Here is a 25150-nt window from a genome sequence, read left to right as displayed (position 1 = left end):
AGTAACCCTCTGGTAGTTTGATTTATGTGGCATTGGATCTCTAAACTCAATTAGGTACTGTTGTCATTTTTATTACATTGGCACAGTCCAACCATGAGCAATGAATATTTTTCCAATTATTTAAATCTTTTTTCTATAAAGGTTTTGTTTTATTTGTAGAATTGTTTGTATACCTAAAGATATTTAATAGAATTTCCTTTTCTTTCTCTTTCTAGTGAGTTTTATTATATTTAATATCCAGAAAAGCTGGTTATAATTTACTTTAAAAAACTTAACCTATCTTTCTTGCCTGACCAAATCTTTTTGGATCCTGAGTCTTTCAGCTATGTTAGCTATTCCTTCCAGCCAGAAAGTATCTGGAAAGATAAATCTCTAGACTTGTTATTCTCTGATTCTTTGCAACTGCAATTTCATTTTGCCTTCTGGTATCAATACCGATATGATTCAGTTCCTTCATTAGTAAAAGATCCACATTTAGATTGCTAAGAGTTAAGTTATTGTTTTCAGACAGCCTAATATTCCCTTCAAATGGGTATCCATGGTTATTCTGTTGTAATTCTGAGCTCCATGTATTAGGAAAGACATTCATTGATAAACCACATGGTGAAGGGTCTTGAGATCATGCCACAAGTTCTAGCCAAAGGAACTGGAGATATTTTTAGTCTGGGAATGGCTGTCTTCAGTTGTTTTAAGGGCCCTCTTGTGGAAGAGAATTACAACTTCTTCAGTTTAGTTGTGAGGGCAGGACTAGGTGGAAGTTGCCAACAGGCAGATTTAGTTTTGACGATGGAGAAGAAAAAAATCCTAAAAGTGAAGATCTGTCCAAAAGTGCAATGGCCTGCCTGAGGAAGGTGTGGGCTTCCAACCTTAGAGATCATCAATCTACAAGTAGCATGTGGATTGGAGAGTGGGCTGAACCATCTATCTGGCTGCTAAAGTTTCTCCCAACTCTAAAACTGTCATTTCAATAATAACATTTAAATTACAAAGTATATAGATAGACAGTTAGCTCTTTTTCAGTTGTGTCATTGTCAAGTAACCAATGAATAAGCATTTATTAATCACCTTTTGTATTCCAGAAACTGCACTATCTGCTAAGAGTACAAATACAAAGAATGATGCAATCCCTACATTCAGTGAATTTACATTTTGATTGGGGGGGAGACCATAAGCAGAAATTAAAATAGATACAGCATAAATATAAAGTTGATAAATACACATATAGATAGTAATTAAACTCGATGTAGTTTGGTACAGAAGGTACTAGCAGTAGGAGGTGGAGAGTGGGAGGTGCCAAGGAAATCAGGGAAAACTTCATGCAGAAGATCATGCCTGAGCTGTACCTCAAAGGAAAAGAGGGAGCTCTAGAAGGTGGAGGTGAGGTACATAAGAACATAAGAAATGTAAATTCATTTGGAGTTGATTCCTCTAGAGAAGGAGACCCAGATGGTGCCAGCCATTTATACCCAGATCTCCATTTTTTGAAAGAGTATAATTGGCAGCTACTTAGTCAATATCCTTAATAACCAGACTTTGGGGACAATAAATCCCAGTCTCCCTTTAATTAGACCGTAAGCTTCTTGAGAGCAGAGTGGTTTTTTTTTTGTCTTTGTGTCACCAGTATCCATCACAATATCTTGCACATAGTAGGTTTTAATAAATATTTGTTGATTTGAATTGGCATTTAAAGTTCATGATGTAATTCTTAACTGCTTAAAAAACAGGGCCAAGGATCTTTGATTACCACATGAATTAATTTTAAGATTAATCTCACTAGTATCTTTACTTACACAATGGAGTTGTGGAGGATTTTGCAAAAACAGTATGTGTTTCTAAAAACAACTTCCTTTTCTTTTTTCTGAAATTGTCCAGGTGGCAGAAAATCATTATTGCTCCACAATTCAGAGGAAATACCTACTGATCTGGTTCCATTATAATCAAGAAAGCCTGGCTGAGAAGAAGGCCCGGGCAGATAAACTTTACTCCCAAATATTGCTTAAGAGAGCCTTTAGGAGCTGGTTAGAGGTAAGGCTAAAAGGAAAAAGCACTAGAAATAAATCAGATGGCTTGATTGCTGTTTAATGAAATAAAAAACAAATAGAATCTAGATTATCTCTAGTTCATCATGTTCTTCTGGGAATTTTTCACAGATAGAATTAATCCAGACAGTTCAGGCAGACAATATCCCATCCAAATATTACTTTTATATACCAACTTGAGCATGATATTCTTTTTAAATGAAAAATGGAAATTCTTCTAACTAATTAAGGTTGCCTTAAAAGTCTCATCAGTGTAGGCCTCATTCTTAGGTCATTTCTGTTTCTCATTCCATATCTCTGAAAACATCCTTATTGTAAACTGTTCCTGTTATCTTTGTATGTAATTTGTCCTATCATTCCAACTTTTATGTGTTCTCATATTCTCTAGGCTTCCTTGGCTTTTGTATACGTCTTCCTCCCTGGGATACCAACTCTTTATTTTCTCTAATTCTTTATCTGCTGCATTTATTTTTCTTATTACTATTCCTGGTAGTTCTCTCTAGTACAAGGATTGAGAGTTCCCTCATGCAGTGGTTCTCAAATTTTTCAGTCTCAGGAGACCCCTATATACCCTTTAAATTTGAGTTTTTGTATATGTGGTTTATATGTGTTGATATTTACCATGTTGGGACAGCTAGGTGGCACAGTGGAAAGATCACCAGGCCTGGAGTCAGGAAGGCTCCTTGTTCCGGAATTCAAATCTGGCCTTTGACACTAGCTGTGTGACCCTGGGTAGGTCACTTAACCATACCTGCCTCAGTTTCCTCATCTGCAAAATGAGCTGGAGAAGGAAATAGCAAATCATGCCAGTATCTTTTCTAAGAAAACCCCAAATGGGGACATGAAGAGTCTGACATGCCTGAAAACTACCGAACAACAATTTATAACAGTAGAAATTAAAATGTCTTAGTAGTTTTATAAAAATAATTTTAATCTTGTGCCCCCTCCCAAAGGGTCTTACAGACCCTTGCTTTGAGAACTGCTATACTGTACTGTACTAATGAAGTGTTGACATTTCTCAAATTTATAGTTATATATATAATTTTTATCATATTATATACAAATACCTATATTTTTACAGTTTTAAAAAGTTGCCTAAAGAAATAAGCATTTCGGTCACATTTCTCACTGCTATTCTTCTTTCTGCTCTCTAGTACAAGGATTCACTAACAATTGCAGAAGAAAAAGCAAGAAAACTTAGTGCTGTATTTCTTCAGAAGAACATGTTTATGTCATGGCTTAAAATGGTCCGTGAGGAAAAGATTGCTGCTCAGAAGAAACTTCAGATTGCCATCAAGTATAGTAACAGGTAAGGCTGTCCAGCATTCTAGAAATCGTCAGCAACCTTGCACACCTTGCTGTACAGATTGGAATGTATTCCATTGATCAGGAGAGCAGAAGGAGGAAATGAGAAGCAGTGTAACTGTCACTTGAGTAGGTGCCAAGAGACTTTGGTCCTAGACCTTCAATGTCTGTACACAACATTTGTAGACCTAACCAAGGCCACTGATACTGTTAGTTGTGAGGGCTTATGGAAAAATATGTCAAGATTTAGTTGATCAGCATTGTATGTCTTTTTTCATGATGGCATGCTTGCCTGAGTTCTAGGTAATGGACAGTGCTCTCGTGCCTTCCCAGTCACCGATGGAGTGAAACAAGGCTGTGTGCTTGATCTAGTGCTTTTTTAGCATGATATCTTCAGACATGTTGTCAAATGCTTTCAATGAGGATGAGCAAGGCATCGAGATCAGCTACTGTGCTGATGGTAAATTCTTCAGTTTGAAAAGGCTACAAGCCAAGACCAAAGTGGAGGGAGTGTTGGTGCATGATTTTCTGTTTGCAGATGATTGTGCGCTCAGTGCAGCCTCTGAAGCTGAGATGCAACAAAGTATGGATTAGTTCTCTGATGCTTGTGCTAATTTTGACCTAACAGTTAATACCAAGAAAACACAGGTGCTCCATCAGCCACCCCGACACCATCCATATGTGGAACCACTGGTTACAGCAAATGGAGAAGTTCTGAATGCTGGGGATAAGTTCACTTACCTTGGTAGTGTACTTTCCAGGGATGTGCACCTTGATAATGAGGTTGATACACACATTGCCAGAGCTAGCTCAGTGTTTGAGAGACTCTAAAGATAAGTGTGGGAGAGAAGAGGTATTAGACTGACTACCAAACTGAAGGTCTACAGAGCTGGTGTGCTGACCTCATTGTTGTAAGCCTGTGAAACCTGGACAGTCTACCAGCGCCATGGCAGGAAACTGAATCGCTTCCATTTGAATTATCTTAGGAAGATTCTGAAGATCACCTGGCAGGATAAAGTACCAGAAACTGAGGTCCTTACTCAAACTAAACTGCCAAGCAATCAAACTCTGCTTCAGAGACTGCAACTCCGATGGCTGGCTGCATTGTTCAAATGCAAAACATACGCTTGCCAAAAAGACTGTTTTATGGAGAACTCACACAGGGCAAGTGTTCACAGGGTGGTCAGAAGAAGAGATACAAGGACACTCTCAAGGTCTCAAGAACTTTGGAATTGATTGTGACATGGGAGACACTGGCACAGGGTCGCTCAGCATGGGAGCCCACATCAGAGAAGGTGCTGTGCTCTATGAGCAAAGCAGAATTGAGGTAGCTCAAAGTAAATGCAGGATGCGCAAATTTGGAGATTCCACCCCCAAATATTCACACGGACTATTTTTGCCCAACTTGTGGTAGAGCATTCTGAGCTCGTATTGCCCTGATCAGCCAGTCAGACACACTGGAACTTGACTTTAGCATAGTGATGTCATTTTAGTCCTCTTTGAGAATGAAAGACAACCAACCAACCAACCATAGCAATCATATAGTTTATTATCTAAACATCGTAAGACTATCTTCTGGGGAAAATATTTGCTTACACCAGATTGGAAAGTTGATGTATCCACTTGACATATCACCAAAATTTCCACCTCTAGTTTCTCTCCCATCCCCATTTCCTCAGCATACCAGAGTGGAAAATGCCCCGGATTAGAATTCAGGAGGCCTAGACCATGGTCCTGTGACTTTGGTTGGGAAGGCTCTTCATCTTTCTGGCCTCACTTTCCCTCTCACATGTCAAATGATGGAGTTGGATGCTAACATCTCCAGCATTTTATGATTGCTTCTCAGGGCTTCCATCCACACTCCTGTGTACCCTCACAGCTGGAGGATACTGGACTAGAACCTCCTGAGTGTTTCAGAGCTGCCTGCTAGATCTTCAGCATTTGTGGGGGTGGGTTCAGCGGGGACATCCATTTGATCTGCAGGAGAAGCAGGGCTTGGGTGGCACTAACTAAAGGCAGTCTCCAGTGGAGGCCTCCAGTATGTACTTTCAGAAGGCGTGTCATTTGCATTGGTGCAGCTTTAATACTTGTGTAGGTCTGTTACACTTAAAAGAGGGATTTCAAATTAACAAGACAATAATATTGACATTCTGTGGTGCTTCGTTACTCTGTTCTAGAGTTGATAATCTCAGTCTCCCAGTCTTGCTGTAATAGAACTATGTGGAATAGTATCAAGGATTTGGATGTGCTGAGAATTGAGGGGAAACTCTTGTCTTTGGGCTTGGTCTTTAATTTGTAAAAACGTGCAGAAAAAGTTTGATAGCACTATGGAGTTCCATGTTATTTATCTATTCCCTTCCAGATCGTTCTATAAATCTTCTATTTTTCCATGCTGGGACTAAAGGCCAATAGAACCTTTCTCTCTCATAATGTCAACACCATTATTTTGAAGTTCTATAATCAGAATTCAGGCTTCAGTCTGACGCTGCTCAGTTGTACTGATTCCACATTAACTTGGCTAGTAAAATAAAACATAGGTATTAATACAGGGTAATTTTTATAACACTGCTTTTCTAACCAGAAATACATACTTTAATAGAAGTAAGTACATTTCATTTAATTTAACGCACTGTTTTAGGTATTGTGGAGGGAATAAAAGAAGTCTAAGACATGGTCCCAGCCCTCTAAGAGCTCAGAGTTTCATTAGAGAAGGAGATATACAGTATAACTTTACATATATACAGTTAAATAGCAGTCCAAAGCTAAGTGCCAAATGAGTATTATTGAGAGTGAGTGCATCATGGGCTCAGAGGAAGAAAATGGTCACTTCCATCTAAAGTAGTCAAGGTAGGCTTAATGGAAATGCTATTAAAGAATGAGTAGAAGTCCCATAAGTCGAAAAGAGAAAGGAGGGTTATTCCTGGCAGGGAGATGTAGTGTCAACACATAGATGTGGAGGCAGCCAAGCACTAGGTCTGTTTGAGGTTCAGTGAGAACCCTGCTTTGTTGGCGTGAAGGGATTATATGGGGGAGCAAAGCAAGATAGGGTGGGAAGGGACATGTGGCAGGTCTCACATGTCCACAAAGGAGCTTTGGACTTCATCCTGTAATCTTTAGGCAACCAGGAAGGGTTTGGAGGAGGAGTTTGATCAGGTGGTGGTAGTGAGTAGGAGGTGTTCAGGAGACAACTTGAATTATTGCAACAATCTGGATGCAAAATGCAGAGAGAAGGTGATGGCAATGTTTTCTCTGGCAGAAACAGAGGAGAGATATAAAAGATTTGACAGGACTTGGTAACAGTGAAGATGGCAGGATGAGGCAGAGAGAAAGAAATTCTGACTGAGATTTAGAACTGGGGTGTTTAATTAAGTCATGGTACCATTAACAGAAATAAAAAAGTCAGGAAGGGGAGCATTTTGAGGAGAAGGTATGTTCAGCTTTGTACCTGACCCAGAATAAGAACCATGTACACATGCCTCATCTTTTGTCCTAGATTTTAAGCTCCTAGATGTAGGAGACTGTCGTTTTAAATTTGTATATCTCTCCACTTTCCACATTTTTCTTTCGGATGGTCCTGTGATTTCATCAGCTAAGAAAATTCCCTGATTGTAAACTCCCCTCACCAGTGCAAATAAGCCCTTGCTCTGAAATTTACAGTAGAGATTTAAAGGACTGCCTGCAGGGGGAGGGGGCACTCAGTTTAAAAAAAAAAAAAAAAAATATATATATATATATATATATATATATATATATTAAGCACCAGGCACTGTGCTAAGCAGCTAGGGATGCAAAAATGGACAAAAGACACTCTAATGAAGGAGATAACAAACAAGCAGGAACCAAAGAAACTGAAACCCCCAGAGAGACTGAGCTCAAGACTAATTATAGATAAGTAGCTAGAGACAAACTTCACCTTATACACTTTTTCTGACTTTGTCCCCAGCCAGCTTTTACAAAGATTTCCTGGAAATTCACTTCTTCAAATTGAAATTCAATTCCTTCTTCACCCCTTTGTAAGTGACACAGGGAAGATTATGAGGGGTAAGGACACTCAGCCCAATGCTGTGAAAAAAAGCATTGGAATTAAAGTTCAATCATGTCACCTCCCTACTCAATAAATTCCAGTGGCTTTCTATTGTTTCCAGAAACAAATACAAAATGTCCTTCATAAGCTAGCCACCTTCTGCCTTTCTGTCTTATTACACCTTACTCCCAGGCATGTACTCTTCAAGGAAGTGACACCCTCTTCCTGACTGTTTCACAAACAAGACACTCCCATCTCTTGGTTCCAGGCATTTTCTCTGACTGTCCCCCATGCCTGAAACTTTCTCCCTCCTCAGCTCCCACTACTAACTCCCTGACTTCCTTTAAATCCCAACTAAAATTCCTTCTTTTACCACTGGGCTTCCCCAGCACTTGTTGATTCCTTCCCTCAGTTAATTATTTTCCTTTCTTTATCCTGTAAATTGCTTGTTTTGTATATATTTGTCTACATGTAGTCCTCCCCTTTAGGTAATAAGCTCCTTGAGGGCAGGGACTGTATCTTAACTCTTTTTGTATCCAGAGGCACTTAATAAAAGTGTTGATTGATTGACTGGAGTCACACAATCTGGGTACCAGCTTTGCCATTTAGTACTTTGTGACTTGGGGTAAATCCTTTAGGTTCTCAGCCCAAGTGTACTTATCTGCAAAATGAGCCTGACATCTGTGACATCTACAAAGAGTGGAGGAGAGCAGCAAGGGAGGAGGAGGAGAAAGGTATAGCATTAGAAGAAAGAAGCATAAAAGAGCAAAGACAGAACCTTTTCTTTTTCTAAATCCTTTACTTTGTGTCAGCTTTGAGGTGAGTGGGCTTGCTGGTTCAATATCAGAGACGCTTGAACAATTGTGGTTTGGTCCTGTAATGATTGGGCATTTTCTGACATTTTTGCTGGGGGATTCATGGTTCCAAAATTTAACCCAGAATTAAAAAAAAGAAAAAATTATTTTTGATTACATACTTAATAAACATCAATAAGCATAAACATTTCAATATATAAAGAAAAAGGGGGGACTTTGTTTGAAACTCTACATTTCTGTTATGTAGTTTGTTTTTTATACTACATACATCTTCGGGGGGTTTGTTTTTTGTTTTCATAAATGCAGTTTAACATGATGGCCCCAGTGTTGACTTGCTTCTTGGGTCCCCTTCTGACCTATCTCCAGCTCTCTTCTGTATATTTTTGTAATGTTCATTTTTTCTTCCTTCTTTTTTAGTATCATTATCACTACCCAGCTCTATCCTTTAAAAAAGAAAAAGAAAAACCTCCCTAGTAACAAATAAGTATAGTTTTGTAAAACAAATTTACACATAGACCATGTCTGAAAGTTTGTGTCTAATTTAATTATGTTCTTCTTACCCATCACCTCTCTGCCAAGAAGGGAAGTGTGCTTCATCATCAGTTGCCTGGAATCGTGATTAACCATTGCACTGATCAAAGTTTAAAAGGTTCTCATAGTTTTCTTTATAGTAATTCAGTCACTGTATAAATTATTTCTCCTGTTTCTGTTCACTTCATTCTGTATAGTTCATACAATTATTTCAGATTCCTCTAAATCTGTCCCTTTCATCATTTCTTACATATATATTCCATTACATTTATTTACCATAATTTGTTTAGTCATTCACCAGTTAAGGGGAGCAATCATTTTGTTTCCAGTTATTTGCTATAATAAAATGTTTTTGTACATACAGGGGTTTTTTTTCCCCTTTGATTTTTTTTTGTGTGTGACGTATGCCTGATTGCTCTGTCAAAAGGTATTCAGAAATGACGAATAGGCTGATTTCAGAAAAACCTGGAAAGACTTATATGAACTGATGCAAAGTGAAGTAAGCAGAACCAAGAGAACATTATACACAGTAACAGCCAATACTGTTTGACAATCAACTGTGATTGACTTAGCTATTCTAAGCAATACAGTGATCCAAGACAATTTCAAAGGACTCATGAAGAAAGGTGCTATCTACCTCACAGAGTCTGAATATAGAGTGAAGCATAATATTTTTTTTTCACTTTCTGTATTTTTTTGTGTTTTACCCCCCTTTGGGTCTGTGTCTTTTATTGTTTTTGGTTTTTGTTGCTTTTTGGAAAGGGGAAGGCAGGGCAATTGGGGGTAAGTAACTTGCTCAAGGTCACATGGCTAGTGTTAAGGGTCTGAGGCTATATTTGAACTCAGGTCCTCCTGACTTCAGGGCTGGTGCTCTGTTCACTGAGCCACCTAGCCTCCCCTGTCTCTTCTTTTAAAATATGAAGAATATGGTCATATATTTTACATGATTGAACATGTATAGCCTATATCAAATTGCTTACTATCTTAGGAAGGAGGAAGTGAGGGAGGGAAGAGAAAATTTGGAACTCAAATTTTTTAGAAAATAAATGTTAAAAATTGTCTTTACATGTAACTGGGGTAAAAAATAAGTTTCATTAAAAGTAAGCCCTTTAGTAAGTTCTGCAGAATACTTCCAAATTATTTTATAGAGTGGTTAAACAACTTCACCAATCTACAAGTTCATTTGGGTGCCTGTCAAAAATCACATTCCTTCAAAAAATGGCATTTAATTCTTAAGTCATTTTTGCCAGCCCATTTAGCTTTTGACCTTTTATATAATTTGGAATAGCTTTTCTTCTTACATATGTGCGTAAATTCCATAATAAAGATATTGGATATCAGACCTCTTATCAGAGAAATTTGCTGTGAAGATTTTTTCCCCGTTAACTTTTTCCTTTAACTGCACTGATTTCATTTGTTCAAACACATCTTTTATTTTATATATGTAATCAGAAGTGTCCATTTTAATCTCCTATGATTTCTCCTATCCCTTGTTTGGTCAGGAATGTTTCCCCTATTCATAATTATAAAAGAGAACTCCTCTACTTTGTTTAGGACAAGCCCTCTTGTATCTAGTTCTCCTATCTAGTTGAAGTATATGGTGGTATTTAGTATGACATGTTAGTCTAAACCTAATTCTGCCGTTCTCCAGTTTTTCCCAAGTTTTTGTTTAATAGTAAATCCTTCCCAAGGAAGGTAGAAGTCCTTGGGTTTTTCAAACACAATGCTGCCATGTTTGCTTCTTGGTCTGGGTACCTAATCTGTTCTGCTGATCAGCCTTTATACTTTTTAACCCATCCCAATAGTTTTGGTGATTACTGTTCTGCAGTATAGTCTGAGCTTTGGTTCTGATAGGCTCCTTCCTTTCCCCCCCTTATCTTGATAGCTGAACTCCTTGATATTCTACACAGAGGTAGGTAGGTAACAGAAAAATAGGCCAATTATTTTATGGGTTTATTTTATATCCTGCTACTTAAGTTACTGCTTCAATTAATTTTTAATTGACTCCCTAGGGCTCTCTAAGTAAACCATCATCTATCTCTTTTTTGTCTATGCCTATTCCTTCAATTTATTTTTCTCGTCTTATTGCTAAGGTTAGCATTTCTAGAACTCTGTCAAATAATAATGGTTACAGTAGACAATCCTTACTTGACCCCTGATCTTATTGGAAAGCTTCTGGTGTTTCTTTCGGATAGTGCTAGCTCTTGGTTTTAGATAATTATTTACAATATCAAGAAAAGGTTCATTTATTCCTGTGCCCTTTCATTTTTTTTTTAACAGAAGTTGGTGGTGTACTATTGTGAAAAAATTGCTTTGTAATATGTAAAAATGTCACATATTTCCTTCTCCATAAAACCATACCTGATGTTTCGCTCCACCTTAACCACTACCATCACCCCCCAACCAAGCTGAAAGTGACTACTGCTTCTACAAGTCTCAGAGCATTTTGTCCACACGTCTTCTATATACACAGAATCTCAGACCTTAAAAATCATATAGTCCAAAGCATTTTATTTGACATATGAATGAAGTAGAAATTTGAAACCAGGTTACTCCATTCTAATCTGTCATCAACCCATAATAGATTAGAAGATCCTTTGAGGGCAGGATAAAGTATATCATCCATCTTTGTATCCTGACAACCTAACCCAGGGTCTTGTCAGAGCATATATGGCAAATACTTGATAGCCAGATTCAACAAATGTTGACTGATGCTTGTTGAAATGAAAAGGAATACATGTTTACTTTGAAGTGATGGTGGAACTGCCTGGCTGATAGTTAGGAATGCATTCCTGGAATTCCTAGAAAAGGAGAGAGTGCTGATATAATAGAAATTACAATAGGACCTAAATTTAATTTCCAGATTTAGTGCCATACCAAAGGATCAAAGGGTTACTTTATAGATTAGACAACAGAAAACCATTCATCTGGAAAAATAAAAGGTCAAGAATCTCAAGGGAAATAACACAAAGAGGGAAGAGAGGTTCTAGCAAGACCAGACCTCAGACTACTGCAAAGAGAAAGGAAGGAAATTAGCATTTATGTAGTGCCTACTATGTGCCAGCCTGTGCTGAGAGCTTTGCAAATATTATCTCATTTGATCCTCACAATGACCAGCCAGGTAGGTGCTATAGTTTCCCCATTTTACAGTTGAGGGAAATGAGGTAGATAAAGGTTAAATAACTTCCCCAGAGCCCCCACAGCAAGTATTTGAGGTCAGATTTCAATTCAGGTCTTCCTGATTCCAGGCCCAGCACTCTTTTCTACTGCCCCACCTAAATGCCTACCAAGGAATAATAATCAAAAACTATCTTGTATTGAGTTTAAAAAATTGATCAGTGGGATGAAGTAAGTACAGAAGACTCGGAGGCCACAGGTTCCCCACCCCTAGTCTGAAGTCTGTATCTTCCACACCCCATAGGGTAGTGCTTTGCACAAAGCAGGTACTCGACAATTGGAAGGGGGTGTTCTATCCAAGGAGTTTGTTATAGAGGTAGTATTGTATTTTTAAAGTTTGCAAAGTACTTCTTAACTAACTTTTTCTTTTCTATTTTGCTTTCTCTGTTTCTTAAAGGAGAATTCTTTCAACCATGTTTCAGACATGGAAAAAGCTTCCAAAACTTATGAAAGAAGAAAAATTAAAGGAAGAAAGGAGGGAGGAACTCCGCAAGAAAGTAGCTGAAATCCTTCCAGACTTCAGGACTGTGAGCTTTGAGTGAAGATGAGCCAAAGGAGGAATGTTAGGCTCAGTCATCTAACAGATGAACAGTTACTTCTCAGTGCCAGGGAAAAAACATCAATAAGTATGGGGCCTTTGGGAGAATTATCATTGGCCCCTAAGGCCTGTTTAGATGTTATTACTTAATTTGTTTGCCAGAAATTATTTGGAACAAAGGATGACTTGGAAACATTCTGGGATCTTAAATTTTCCTCCTTGATTTATGCTACATTGCTAATCAAAGGAGCCTGCCAGAACCTTTACCACAAAGGGGTCACTCCATAGCAACAGAATTTCCTAAGATCTAGGTCATTTAAATTCACTTCCCACAATCACTTGGAACCACTCTTTACATGCAGACTGCCTGATTTTATGATATCACTCTGAGCACATGGAGAAAAAAATGAGCCTTGATAATCTGACAAAGTATGTTATAATACAACCCTATCTATAAATAAAGTATTTCTGGAATGGTAGTACTGAACACTGTCTTGAAAGTTTGACAATTACACTAGTAGCAGGTTAGTATCAAGAGAAGGGGCAAGATTTTCCCATATCCTTTAGATGCCCAACAGTAGGCAATCATGGCACACATCAAAAGGTGTTATTTGTAGCAGGGTAAAAATAGTTTCCATGAAGGTTCTCTCTCCATCTCATGGTGAAAAGGACACAAGAAACTGCCTTCAGTGCAACTTGGTAAGTATAACTAATACTCTGAAGACTGATGAAATAGTAATAGAATCACCCTAATTTGAACATCTTATCTTTCCTTCTTGCCTAACTCCTAGAATACATTATTTCCAGGACTCATGGTCCCTCCACTCTCAGTTGGCTGCCAGAGGCAAGAAGACTACTTAATGGAGATGTAAAGATTTTTGCTTTAGGCAGGAGTGGGGCTAGATTACCTTTGAGATCTCTTCTCTATATAAAACAGAAATGCCTCTCCTACGCAGCTGGCCAAATGCTAACTCTTGAATTTATAAAAATGAAGGGCCACTATACCTTGAGGAACATTTGATTTTGCTTCTACTTCTGTCCCCACATCCTCTAGATCAGGGTTCTTAACCTGGAGTTCTAGATTTCAAGGGGGTCCATGAACGTGGATAGAAAAAAATATTACATCTTTATTTTCACTAACCTCTCACTGAAATTTAGTATTTTATTTAAAAAATAAAAATTCATAAGATTTTCAGAGGTTTCACCAGATTACAAAAGGGCTCTAGGACTTACATGGAAAGGTTAAGAACCCTTGACAGAGGCAGCTAGGTGGCCCAGTGAACAGCGCTGGAGTGAAAAACACCTGAACTAAAATATGGCCTCAGACACTTATTCGCTGTGATCCTGGGCTAGTCACCTAGCCTTTGTTGGCTCACTGAACCTAGTGAAAGGACCTTAAAAGAGAACTTTAGTGTTGCAGAAAAGCAACATGAGGAGGGGGCTCCAAAGTCTTACTTTTCATTTGGCACACTGGTAGTTGAGATTCCAAGAGAGAAGTCCACATTCTGGCAGCGGCTTTGGAATGAGAGGTTATTTGGGGCAATGGAGAGAATGCTGAAATTGAACTCCCCTGGCCTCATTTTCCTTATCTGTAAAGTGAAGGGAGTAGATCACCACTAAGTCCTTTCCAGCTCTAGAGCTTTGGGCCTATGATCTATAAAAACAGCCTGAGCACAGCATTGTATCCATTTTCTTAGAGCACAAGGGTACAATATACATACACACACACACACACACACACACACACACACACACACACACACTTGTAAGCAGTTATAATAGGCTCTTTTAACATAAATCACAACACAGCTCTTTTCCTTTTAAGAAAACTTTATTTCCCACTTAAGCAATTTGGTCACAACACAACAATATTGTACATAAATGGCAGTTATTCTGAAATCTTCATTTTAAAGGCTCTGTATCTGAGGTGATAAAATCATATCAATACAAGAAATATAAAATAAAAAAAAACAGTGCAAATTGTACATAGCACACAGCTTCCACAGCATGAGTGAGTGAGGCTTAATTCTGTATATGCTCACCTCTGTCAGTACTGCTGGGCCCAGCTGTTAAAATGGAAAATTCCTGGCTTTCCGTCAGTCCGAAATCCCCAATCAGAACCAGGAATGTAATCTTTAAATGAAAGGGCCCAACACTCACATCAACTAGAACAGTCCAACACCCAGCTTACTAGATCACAACAGATGGCATCTGCAAGTTATATGATATTACATCTTTCAGTGGCTTCAAAGGATGATCAGGTTTTTTTCTTTGAAGACCATACCAGTTTTACTTGTCTTAATAGGTCTTATCTCTGGTTGTAAACCTTTTATCCCCCTTTAATGACATGAAATGGTTATAGGTGAAAGGTACCACAGTACAGGTTTAGGATATGCAAGGGGAGGGCCTTGCACAGAGTAGGCGCTTAATAATACTTGTTAAACTAGAAAAAAAAAAAAGAGCTTGAACAGTATGCCTCAAGCCTGACCTGTAGGCACCACCCCTCAAAGAAAGCTACCTCCATTAACCATTTAGTCTTTGGCCTCTTGTGGATCCTACAGCAGTGCTGGGCACACCGCAGTGCTTAATAAATGTTTAAGTGAACACTGCTAAAACTCACAGTACCCGCTATAATGTGGACAGTCGTTCATTAAGAACGGGGCTGCCACTGTAATAACTATCCATTAGGAACAAAAATGAATCCAGCAAGCTCAATTCACATAAGTCACAACAAATACCTACAATATGGGAGTGCATTTCATTCAGCAATAAGTTAGGCATGGCTATCTTCCTTTTTTCCCCACCCCCTTTGTGTGTGTGTGTTTTTTTTTTTAACTAAAATGGCACACTTGTTAAGCTGCTTATACTCTACAAGGATAGGCATTATACAGAAACACATAAAAAGGCAAACTGGATTTCAAACAGTAACCTGAAGTGAAAGGCTTTTTATAATCCATTGCTTGTCTTGTGAAATTACCCCAGTTCTCTGACTCTAAAAAGTAGTAACTTATGGCTAAAAGTGAATTAAGACCATATAAACCTATTTTATTTGTCTAGACTCAAGAAAACTGGAAACCTTACAGAAGAAGAAAAACATCCTATTGGAAAATGTGCTTCTAGATCACATTTTCTGCTTTTTTTTTTTTTTTTTGCTTTTTGGAGGGCAATTGGGATTAAGCGACTTGCCCAAGGTCACACGGCTAGTTTTTGTATTAAGTGTCTGAGGCTGGATTTGAACTCAAGTCCTCCTGACTCCAGGGCCAGTGCTCTATTTACTGCGCCACCTAGCCGCCCCACATTTTCTGCTTTTATTAGCTGTGTGCAAGTATGTGTGTGTGTAAGTGCGTGAGCACACAACACACACACACACACACACAGAGTGAGCTCCCTGTCTCCCCAAAGTGGTCTGTTATTAGATCATTGGTTTTGCATTTTCTGGCACTGGAAGACCCCTTGTCCCTACCCTCTTCCTCCACCCTCCTACATTCCCAATGGAATTTTTTCCTTTGCTAGCAATATTAATGTCCTTAGCACTACTAAGGAAAAAAAGACACTTAATTTTTTTTTTTGCAGTTGGCCAAAGAGACCGTAATCAGATCAGAATGAGAAAGCACCGGTGTTAAATAGTATGGCAGGAGAAATAAAATGGCGTTCATGAAGTCCACCAAATTATTGGGGGTAGGATCCAGATTTACAAAACACTGAATTTTCTACTAAAAAATACAAATACACAGTTAAGAAAACACAAACACCATAGTTAAAGGCAAAATAACCCCAATAAACATACTCATGGTTATATTTCTCATCAAGGGCACCCAGAAAACTGAAAGTAATTATGTTGATAATAATGCGTATTAGAGTAGGCCCTTAATAAAGCACAAAGTGCTCCTTGGGCATCATATTTTCTGTATTTAATTGGGCATTACTCTTCTCACAGTCCTTTACTAAATTTTTTTCTTGGAATCTTTCCAGTTGATTCTCTTTTCCCCTCCTTTCCCTCTTACAGCAGCATCACTAAATGAGATTCATAGGGATACATTTAGGTGGTATAATTTTTCCTTGAGAGTTAAAGAAGGAAAGAAGTACTTTTTTATGCTTCATCCCTATTGCTTATAATCATCGGATCATGGGAATACCGCTGGTTTCTTGTCTTGAACTACATAGGAGATGCAAGTCCAGGATGGTTCAGTCTAAAGTAACCTGGCATAAGAGGATTTCCCCCACTAGGACTCTCTCTTTGGGATCTTGGAAAGATTATGAGGAGGACCCAAAGCTCATTTTTGTGAATTTCTGCAGTTCACCCTAGGCCTTCATGGCGGTGAGAGGCAGCGTTGTAGAGTGGAAAGAGCACTGGATGTTGAAAGTTTGGTTTCAAATCCTGGCTCCATCACAGACTTGTTCCAGCTTCAACTGAGGGGCTGTGGACAAGCCAGAACCTTAAAGAGTCCCAATATCTTCATCTATAAGACGGGATTATAATTACTGATAGTAGCTACTTGGTTCGCAAGGGTTGCTGAGAAGACTACACATAGAAAACTGCTATGGAAGAATTTCTCATCTAAACCTATCACAGAAAATTCCCTATACATAGCTCTAGACTAAAAAGGGACCCTTGGATATGCCGAGGCCCTGTCTACGAATTAATGTAAATACTATGATGTTTGGACACCCTCCTGAATGGCTGATTAAAACTGGAACATACAGACTGTCAACATGTTGTTGTTTGACCCATTCTAACTCAACCTGGAATAGATTTTTATATTTTTTGCTTATTTTGGAAATTGCTGATCCAAAACTTGAAAAGGCTGCAACACCAATAAACAATGATTTAATGGGAGAGGGGAAACGTCACACATCTACTTATTGAATGCCAAGAGGACAGCAACACCAAGGAATCAACTCCTTTCCAAGTGGAGCCTGGAAGGTTGGCTCCTTGATAGCCAAGGAGCTGCAACCATATTTTTAAATATTTGGGTGCTGGTTATCTAGTCCTATGGACTGATGCACACCTCTTGAATCACACCTGCCTTTGATCATTTTGCAGTTCATTTTCACCTTCACAAGAGTATGATGAAGGGGATAAGGATGAGGGAAAATTTGCCCATTATTCTGCTTGTAGTTAACAGTTCCAATGAGATAACTAATAAGAAAATAAAATTCATGGCCTAAAAGAAGGTCCTCCACCATACATCTGGTATTCAGAAGTGGTAAATAACAAAATCCATTTTTCTTTATCAAAAAATTTATGCAGACAAGAATAAGTAGCCTCAAATCTTACAAGTTTCTAAGATTATAAAATATCTTTTCCCTCCCTGGAACACTTGACCAAGGAAAAGAGTATGTATTTGAGAAGTACGGCTCTAGCTCTGTTCCCCAATCTTACCTTCCTGTACTTATCCCAATGGGACTCCTGTTTTACCACTGTTAAATAAACAACTACAGTCAGTTGCCACAGGAAGCAATTTCTCACTGGGAGTCAAGTTACAGGCCTGTGTGAAATCTGGCTGTTCTAATGAGCTAAAAACTGTCAGCTAAACACCAAGAGACCAGGGATAGAAATAGTTGCAAATGAAAGTTATAGGAAGTACTGACATTTCTGAATTATGTACAGTTTATGGAGATATAATAAAAACTCTCTAAAGTAACATTCATAGAAAGACTAAAAAAGGTGGCAGTATTTTCCCTTCACTGGCTGTAAACAAAGTCATCTTTAAGGAGTTACTGGTTATCTTTGGGCTTACAAAAGGCTGTATCCATGACATCAAATATTCCCGAGGGTTATTCCCTCCCCCATATTGAATCATCTTATTTCTATATCATATTTCTAAGACTAAATAATCCTTTGTACAGAAACACTATTTCTCTGAACTATCTTAATTTTCTGAAGTGCAAATAAGAACACACAATTTAGTGGCATTTGGGAGAACCGCTAGGAAAGAGAAGTAATTCATTAATTAGAGGAAATAGTATATACCCTGTTTTCTTCTCTTCTTTAGAAACTGAGAAGATGTGAAAAAGGTAAATGGAAAATAACATGTAAGGGGAATGGGAAGATACCAACTAACTTCCCAGAAGGAGAGTTCATGCTGGATAACAGCCAGAATATTAAAACATGGATTCTGCCATGTACTGCTAGAAACTGTTAACCTTTTAAATACTCAGATGGAAAAAAAAAATTAAGCCCTTGGTATCAGTCACCCCCACAAGGCAGAAGCAAGTACTTCTCTTGTAGAAATCATCACAATCTTTTGCCAACACCTTACCAAGTGAACCATGGAAAACTTGAATTCCTATTGTTATTTATATTAAACAGATATAGGTAAAAAATACACAAACTCTCTAATGCACAAACTCTCTCTCTCTCTCTCTCTCTCTCACACACACACACACACAAAGGTTCTGTATCTAGACTTAAAAATTACTGCTATCAACAATATTGACTTGTAACAACTGTCTTTAGAATTATATTTGATTGTCCTTCCTTCAAGATTAGATGTATAGCATTAGATTAGGCCCCTGGTTCATTTAAGTTTCTACCTGACTTCTTAATGTCTTGTACTTTATAAAGTGACAATTGCCATATAATTATCCCTAGAAAACTGTGCTATCTGGAATACCAGGAGATAAGTCTGCAATCACTTTCCACCCAGAAATGTGAAAACCAGTGGCCATTTCTTAATTCATTGTCCCTATGCAAATAAATACTTGCATATTTATTATATACAAAGCATCCTCTACCCACCCACCCTTAATTCTTGGAATTTTTCAAATCCATCACCCTGGATTGTGAAGCAGTTTTCATTTTACTGAGTGAAAAATTATTTCTCTTGTCAGTCTTTACTCCTCAATCTCTATCCTTTTCAACTTCTGGTGATGGAGAATTCATTAGGGAGGTGTTCAGAAATGAATGGCTCTACTTTCACTATTTGAATATAAAAAAATCTCTAAATTGTGAGGTCAGGAAGATATTTAGCTTCTTTCTGTTACAGTCTCAAAAACCTGAGCTCGGCCTTGTAGTGCCTTTTAAGAAATTGGTGTTAAAATGAGAAGCCTGCAAAGGACACCAAAGGGTTAAGTGGAAGTGCGATCCCAGAGGCACCATCCCCTCCCGAGATCAGCACAGAAGGCATTTCAGACAATATCCTCGGCAGGGGGGTGGAGTGTGCGTGTGCCCAGGCTAGAAAACTGATGCCAGTTCCGTAGGAAGCCCCGATTATACTGGCCTGTGTCCACGATCAGCCCACACAGGAGCCGGCGCCCAGTCTTCTCTCGAAGGGCCTGCTGAACCTCCCTCTCAGTCACATTGTAACTGATGTTTATCATTTGGATCAGGAAAATATAGGCCATGCCTGCTGTTATGATCACAGAGTACCATACACAGGTAAAGGAGAGAGCAGAGCTGGTTGAAGAAAAAGAACATTTAGCACTGTTGTTTCCCCCAAATTAGGATCATCCTTACCCATTCTAATACGATGTATATGGTATTCTTCACTGGGGATTCCAAAGTCAAGCAAGAAACATTCTAACCCATTGCACAGACAAGACAGCCAAGATACTGGCTGGTATTCCCTCCACAGCTCCCTCTCTAGGCTACCCTGGCTTCCTTCAGGTCCCAGCTAGGATCCCACCATCTACATTTTCCACCTTTCCCTGTCCCCCTTAAAGCTAGGCTCTTCCCTCTGGGATTATCTCCAATTTATCATGTACACATGCCTTGTTTGTGCATGCTGTTTCCCCCCTCACACTGGGAGCTGCTTGAAGGTGGCCATTCGCATCCACCAGTGCTGGGCTTGTACAATGCCAGGCACATAACAGGTGCTTAATAAATGCTTGGTGACTTGACTACAGCACTGCTGTATGCTCAAGCACACCCTGGAAAGGAAAACTAGGAATGAATCCATTCAGTCAATACCATTAAGTAAACGTCCGTTATCTTATTTCTGTTTAGTATAATGCTAATGAGGTCAGACACAGAAGCCTTATATTTAACTATAAGACATGCAAGGGCACTGAAGGACTCTCTTCCAACAATTTCCAGCATTTTTGTTAGTGACCTGGATGGAGGCAGGAATGGCATGCTGACCAAATTTATGGACAACCTGTGGCTATGAGGAATGACTAATATGATGAATGACAGAAACAAGATCCAAAAAGACTGCCATAGACTAAAATAACAGGTCACATCAAATATTGTGAATTTTAAATAGGGATAAATGCTAAATCATAAAGCTGAGTTTAAAAAAGCAAACACAACTGTACCAGTAGGGACAGAGAGATGGAGCTAGGTAAGATCTGTATGGAAAGATCAATATGAATCAATAGCTAAACCCAGCAACCTCAAAATGGGGTCCACTGTGTTGCTGCTGGGTCATTTCAGTCACATGCGACTCTTCACACTCCCATCTGGGGTTTTCTTAGCAGAGATACTGGAGTGGTTTGCTATTTCCTTCTGCAGCTCATTTCACAGATGAAGAAAATGAAGCAGAGATAAGTGACTTGCCCAGATAGTAAGTGTCTGAGGCCAGATTTGAACTCAGGAAGATCAATCTTCCTGATTCCAAGCCCAGTTCTCTGTCTGCACTACCTGGCTCTCCCATAGTCCTCTCAGGACTCATTAAGAGAAGTAAGGTACAGAGAACAAGGGTGATTACCTGGATCCGTCAAAGGATCTGGGGATGTTTGGTCTAGAAAAGGGAAGACCTGGGAGCACAATGACCATCTTCAAATTTTTGGAGTCTGGTTAACCAGAAAAGGGATTAGGCTTATTTTGCCTGTTCCTTTATGGCAGAATTGGGGAAGAGGCAGGAATGGGTAAGAACAAAAGCAATTGACATCTGGTTAAGTATAAGGAAAAAAACAATGGGAGATGTCCCAATAACCAGAAGTCTTCCAGCACAGGCTGCATGACAGCCAGTCAGGGATGCTGAGGAAGGGACATTTGTTCACATATGACCTTAGATCCCTGCTAACCAAAGAGGTGGTCTTTTTTACAAGCACCCTAAAAAAATGAGCAGGGGAGCCCATTCCAGGTAAAAGCACAGAGATGGGAGATGGATCTTGTGTGCAAGGAAAGTAAGTTGTAAAGAAAGAAAAAGCTCAAGAGACAGAGTTTCTGGGTAATTAATTTATTTAATTAATTAGGCTAGCTAATAATCAATACATTGATGACAGTGGTTTCTCTGGGTAACCAAAGACCCCCAGTGGAGACCCTGAAAGCCTTAAATAGTCCTGAAAAGGAATTCCTTGCACAAGTGAAATGTCAACCCTTATGGGTGGACATTTAATGAGGAGGTGGGCTAAAAGTCTTCAGCTCCTCCTGCTGAGAGTGATTTGATCAGGACATTGAGCTGCCTCCAGCAATCTAGAAAGGGCAATCTACATCTACCCATACCACTCTGGTTGGTTTTCTCCAGGAGCTGGGCTACCCTAAACTCAAATGGAGGGGTACAAGGACAGGGGCTCCTTTCCCCAGGGTAAGGACTCTCCCAGACTGGATACTATTTATATTCTAAACAGAAGCTAGGTCTCCTGGTTGGGTGGGGTCCCACTCAAGACTAAAGAGCATGTTCCTTGAGGGCTAAGAGTAATCCCATCAATCTGTCAGGTCCCTCAGACTTTAAGGAAGCATTGGGCCTTAATGAGGAAATGGAGGAGAAAAGCCTGGATACCAATTTAATGACTGGTTACTAATATAGTAGTACAATAATAATTGATCTGTAAGTAGAACAGTTGGGCTAGAATGTAATGTGGGTGAAGAGGAGTAATGTATAATAAGCCTGGAAAGTTAGGCTGAAACCAGATTGTGAAGGTTTTAAATCAAAAACAGTAATTTGTATTTGATCCTAGAGGAAACACTGAACCACAGCAGCACATTGAGTGAGGGGTGTCAGTGAGGCATGGAGAGGTTTGGTGGTGTTTAACATGGTTAGATGAACGTTTTAGGAATATTCAATTGCTAGCTATGGGGAAGATGGATTAGAGGACAGCAATTGGGAAGCTATTGCAATAGTCCACACAAGAAGGGCAGAGGGCAAAATCAGGGCAATAGCTATGTGAATGGAAAGAAATGGATGGATATGAAAGATGCTGGAGAGGGAGAATGCACAAGATTTGGGAGCTAACTGGATACGGCAGTGATGGAAGGGGAAGAATTGAGAATGACTCCAAGCTTGCAAAAGGAGGTGAGTGGAAAAATGGTGGTACCCTCAAGAAAAACTGAGAAGTTAGGAGGAGATGTGGTTTGGGGAGGTGGGGAACATGAGAACTGGTGTTTCAAACAGGGGAATGTGAGATGCCCAGAGGACATCCATTAGGATGGGAAATGCCCATTAAGAAACTGATACCACTCTGGAGCACAGGAAGAGAGACTGGGGATGGAGAGATTGATCTCAACAGAGATGATAACACTGAACCCAGAGAGCTGCTGAGATCCTGGAGAGAAAAGGTATCAAGGGCCCAGGACAGAATCTTGGGATATCCTCATCATTTGTAGGCGGGACACGTCTGATGAGGCCATGAAGAAGGAAAGAGGGTCATGGGGAACTGAGCCACCAGAACTTAACAGGATAGTAGTAAGTGAAGCTGAGGTTGGAGAGCATGAGTTGAAAGATATGCTCTCCACTTAAAATGATTTAAACTCTTAGATTCAATCACTTTTAACATGGGCACTCAAGAGACTGATCAACAGTTTAATTATCAGGTAACATGATATACTGGTAGAGGGCTGGATTTGGAGTCAGACCTGGTTTCAAATTTTGTCTCAAACATTTAAGTACTGTCTGTGTAATTCTAGGTAAGGCATTCAATTTCTCTGAGCCTCAGTTTCCTCATCTGCATAATGGAGAAGAATAATAGTCATTACCTAATAGGATTGCTGTGAGGATCACATTTTTATTTATTTATATACATACACACGCATGCACACATGTATATATGTGTGTATAATAAAAATTTGATACATACAATTTTGATATATAAAACATATAACATATTTATATAATAAAGTATAAAATAAAAATTTGATATTATATATTGATATATGTATATATACCGTGTTTCCCTGATAATAAGACACTGTCTTATTATTTTTTTGGACAGAAAAACACCAGTGGGTTTATTTTCAGGGGAGGGCTTATTTTAATGAACATTGACAGCAATTTTAATAAACAGGTAAATGTGAACAAAAAAATGTACCTTTATTAAATAAGCAAATCACTGGGGAAGAACAGGATGACGCGCTCACTGCTGCAGCTCTGATTGGATGCAGCTTGGAGCGCGGCGTGCATTTCATGGGAAGGGGGGGGACGGTGCATACAGAGGGTACCGTAATGTAGCGTGTAGCACAGGGGATCACCTTCACTACAGTAGCAATCTCAATAGGGCTTATATTCGGGGGAGGGCTTATTTTAGAGGAATCTTACACAGTAAGGGGAGGGCTTATTTTCGGGATAGGTCTTATTATCGGGGAAACACGGTATGCGTATGTATCTGTGTGTGTATGTATGTATGTATGAGAGGAGAAAGAGAGGCAGATGGGAAGACAGAAAGAGGAAAAGAAAAGGAAAGAGAAGAAAAGGGAGAGGGGAAGAAAGAGACAGAGACTTTGAAAAACTTTTAAAACACTATGTTGGTTACTAGGATTACCATTCCTAGTGCCTCCATATTTCAAATTACCACATCAGATGGATTCCTGACTGTATTACACAGGAGGCTCTAACTCCAAAAGCATTCTTTTGTCCCCTTAATGGACAAAATCCATCCCTCCTTCCCACAGCCTCTCCCCTTGAACCCATTTCTCACCTGTAGTTTGCATAAACTCCTGGGCAGTAGAAAAGAGCTGTGAAGACGCTCCTATCTCTACAGATGGTGTCCAAGGCCAGGGTGATCCCATACACAGAGGTTACTAAGAAGATTGACAGTGCAAGGATGAATGCTTGATGATTGGATTCTCCAACGCAGCTATTGATCCTCAAAAGAAGTGAATGGGGGGAAAGACCATTATTTTTTAAAATAATCTAAAAAATTTTTAAAAACCAGACAACTCACTTATAACAAACACAGTTCAGATTTTAGAACCTGAGGGGACTGTCTAGGACACAGGGGCAAAACACACTGCAAATAAGGATATAGGAAAAGAAAATATGACTAACAAAAATACTTAGAGATTTGGGAATATGGCCCTTTATTAATGTTCTGCTACCATTATTCATGCCATTAGCTCAAGTCAGAAATAGAACATGGCTTCCAAACCTGGCTGTAATTTTAACATTATTAACATCATAAGGAAGGGAAAATAAATATCACCCTGATAAAAAAGTGCAAATAACTAAATTAAAAGGTGCTTTTAACACCAGTAAAGGAAGAAATATAACAGATTCAGAAACAAAGACAAGAATAGAAAATAGGACTTGGAAATAAGCAGACTACATAATCTGAGAATGATAATCTTGAAAAATATATACATGTCATTTATGCTGAAGCTTATCTATGTTAGTCACTTCTGTCCATTTGCAAATAGGCAGACTCAAGCATGAAAAAGAGCTCCTTTCCATGCACATGGAGGGCATCTGACCATCTGCAAATAGGCACCTGTCCAAAATAGAATATGCAGGTAAATTACATCTACTTTGTGCATATATGAACATTTCTATACATTGCTGTATCTGCATATAATCAATGAGAGAGCATCAAGAGAGAAAACGCTGAAGAGTCTCTAAAAGTA

General features: G+C 39.0%; 2 protein-coding genes across 5 annotated transcripts in view; one reads left to right on the top strand and one right to left on the bottom strand.

Annotated features, from left to right (window-relative positions):
* Positions 1 to 12908, top strand: part of CCDC191 (coiled-coil domain containing 191) — a 100560-nt gene extending 87652 nt beyond the window's left edge. Inside the window, exons 15-17 of the mRNA XM_069069908.1 lie at positions 1873 to 2025; positions 3194 to 3348; positions 12289 to 12908. Of these exons, the coding sequence (XP_068926009.1) occupies positions 1873 to 2025; positions 3194 to 3348; positions 12289 to 12433 (453 nt within the window). The 3' untranslated portion in view covers positions 12434 to 12908. The remainder of the gene's footprint in view (positions 1 to 1872; positions 2026 to 3193; positions 3349 to 12288) is intronic.
* The window catches only part of ZDHHC23 (zinc finger DHHC-type palmitoyltransferase 23), a 34850-nt gene continuing 14489 nt past the window's right edge, over positions 4790 to 25150 (bottom strand). For 2 of the 4 annotated variants that reach the window (XM_069069903.1, XM_069069904.1), the window contains 2 exons: positions 24229 to 24396; positions 14242 to 19828 (listed from right to left, as the gene is read on the bottom strand). In XM_069069903.1, the coding sequence (XP_068926004.1) occupies positions 19561 to 19828; positions 24229 to 24396 (436 nt within the window). In that variant the 3' untranslated portion in view covers positions 14242 to 19560. Of the gene's footprint in view, positions 5863 to 14241; positions 19829 to 24228; positions 24397 to 25150 lie in introns of those variants that run through there. The other 2 variants (XM_069069906.1, XM_069069905.1) reach the window with 2 other exon arrangements.

This window comes from Petaurus breviceps, unplaced genomic scaffold (assembly GCF_028583685.1).
Source record: "Petaurus breviceps papuanus isolate PSGF00001 unplaced genomic scaffold, PetGlider_PUasm1.0 90792, whole genome shotgun sequence".
Lineage (NCBI taxonomy): Eukaryota > Metazoa > Chordata > Mammalia > Diprotodontia > Petauridae > Petaurus > Petaurus breviceps.
The sequence above is the reverse complement of the archived record's forward strand: the minus strand, read 5'-3'. Positions and strand labels throughout refer to the sequence as shown.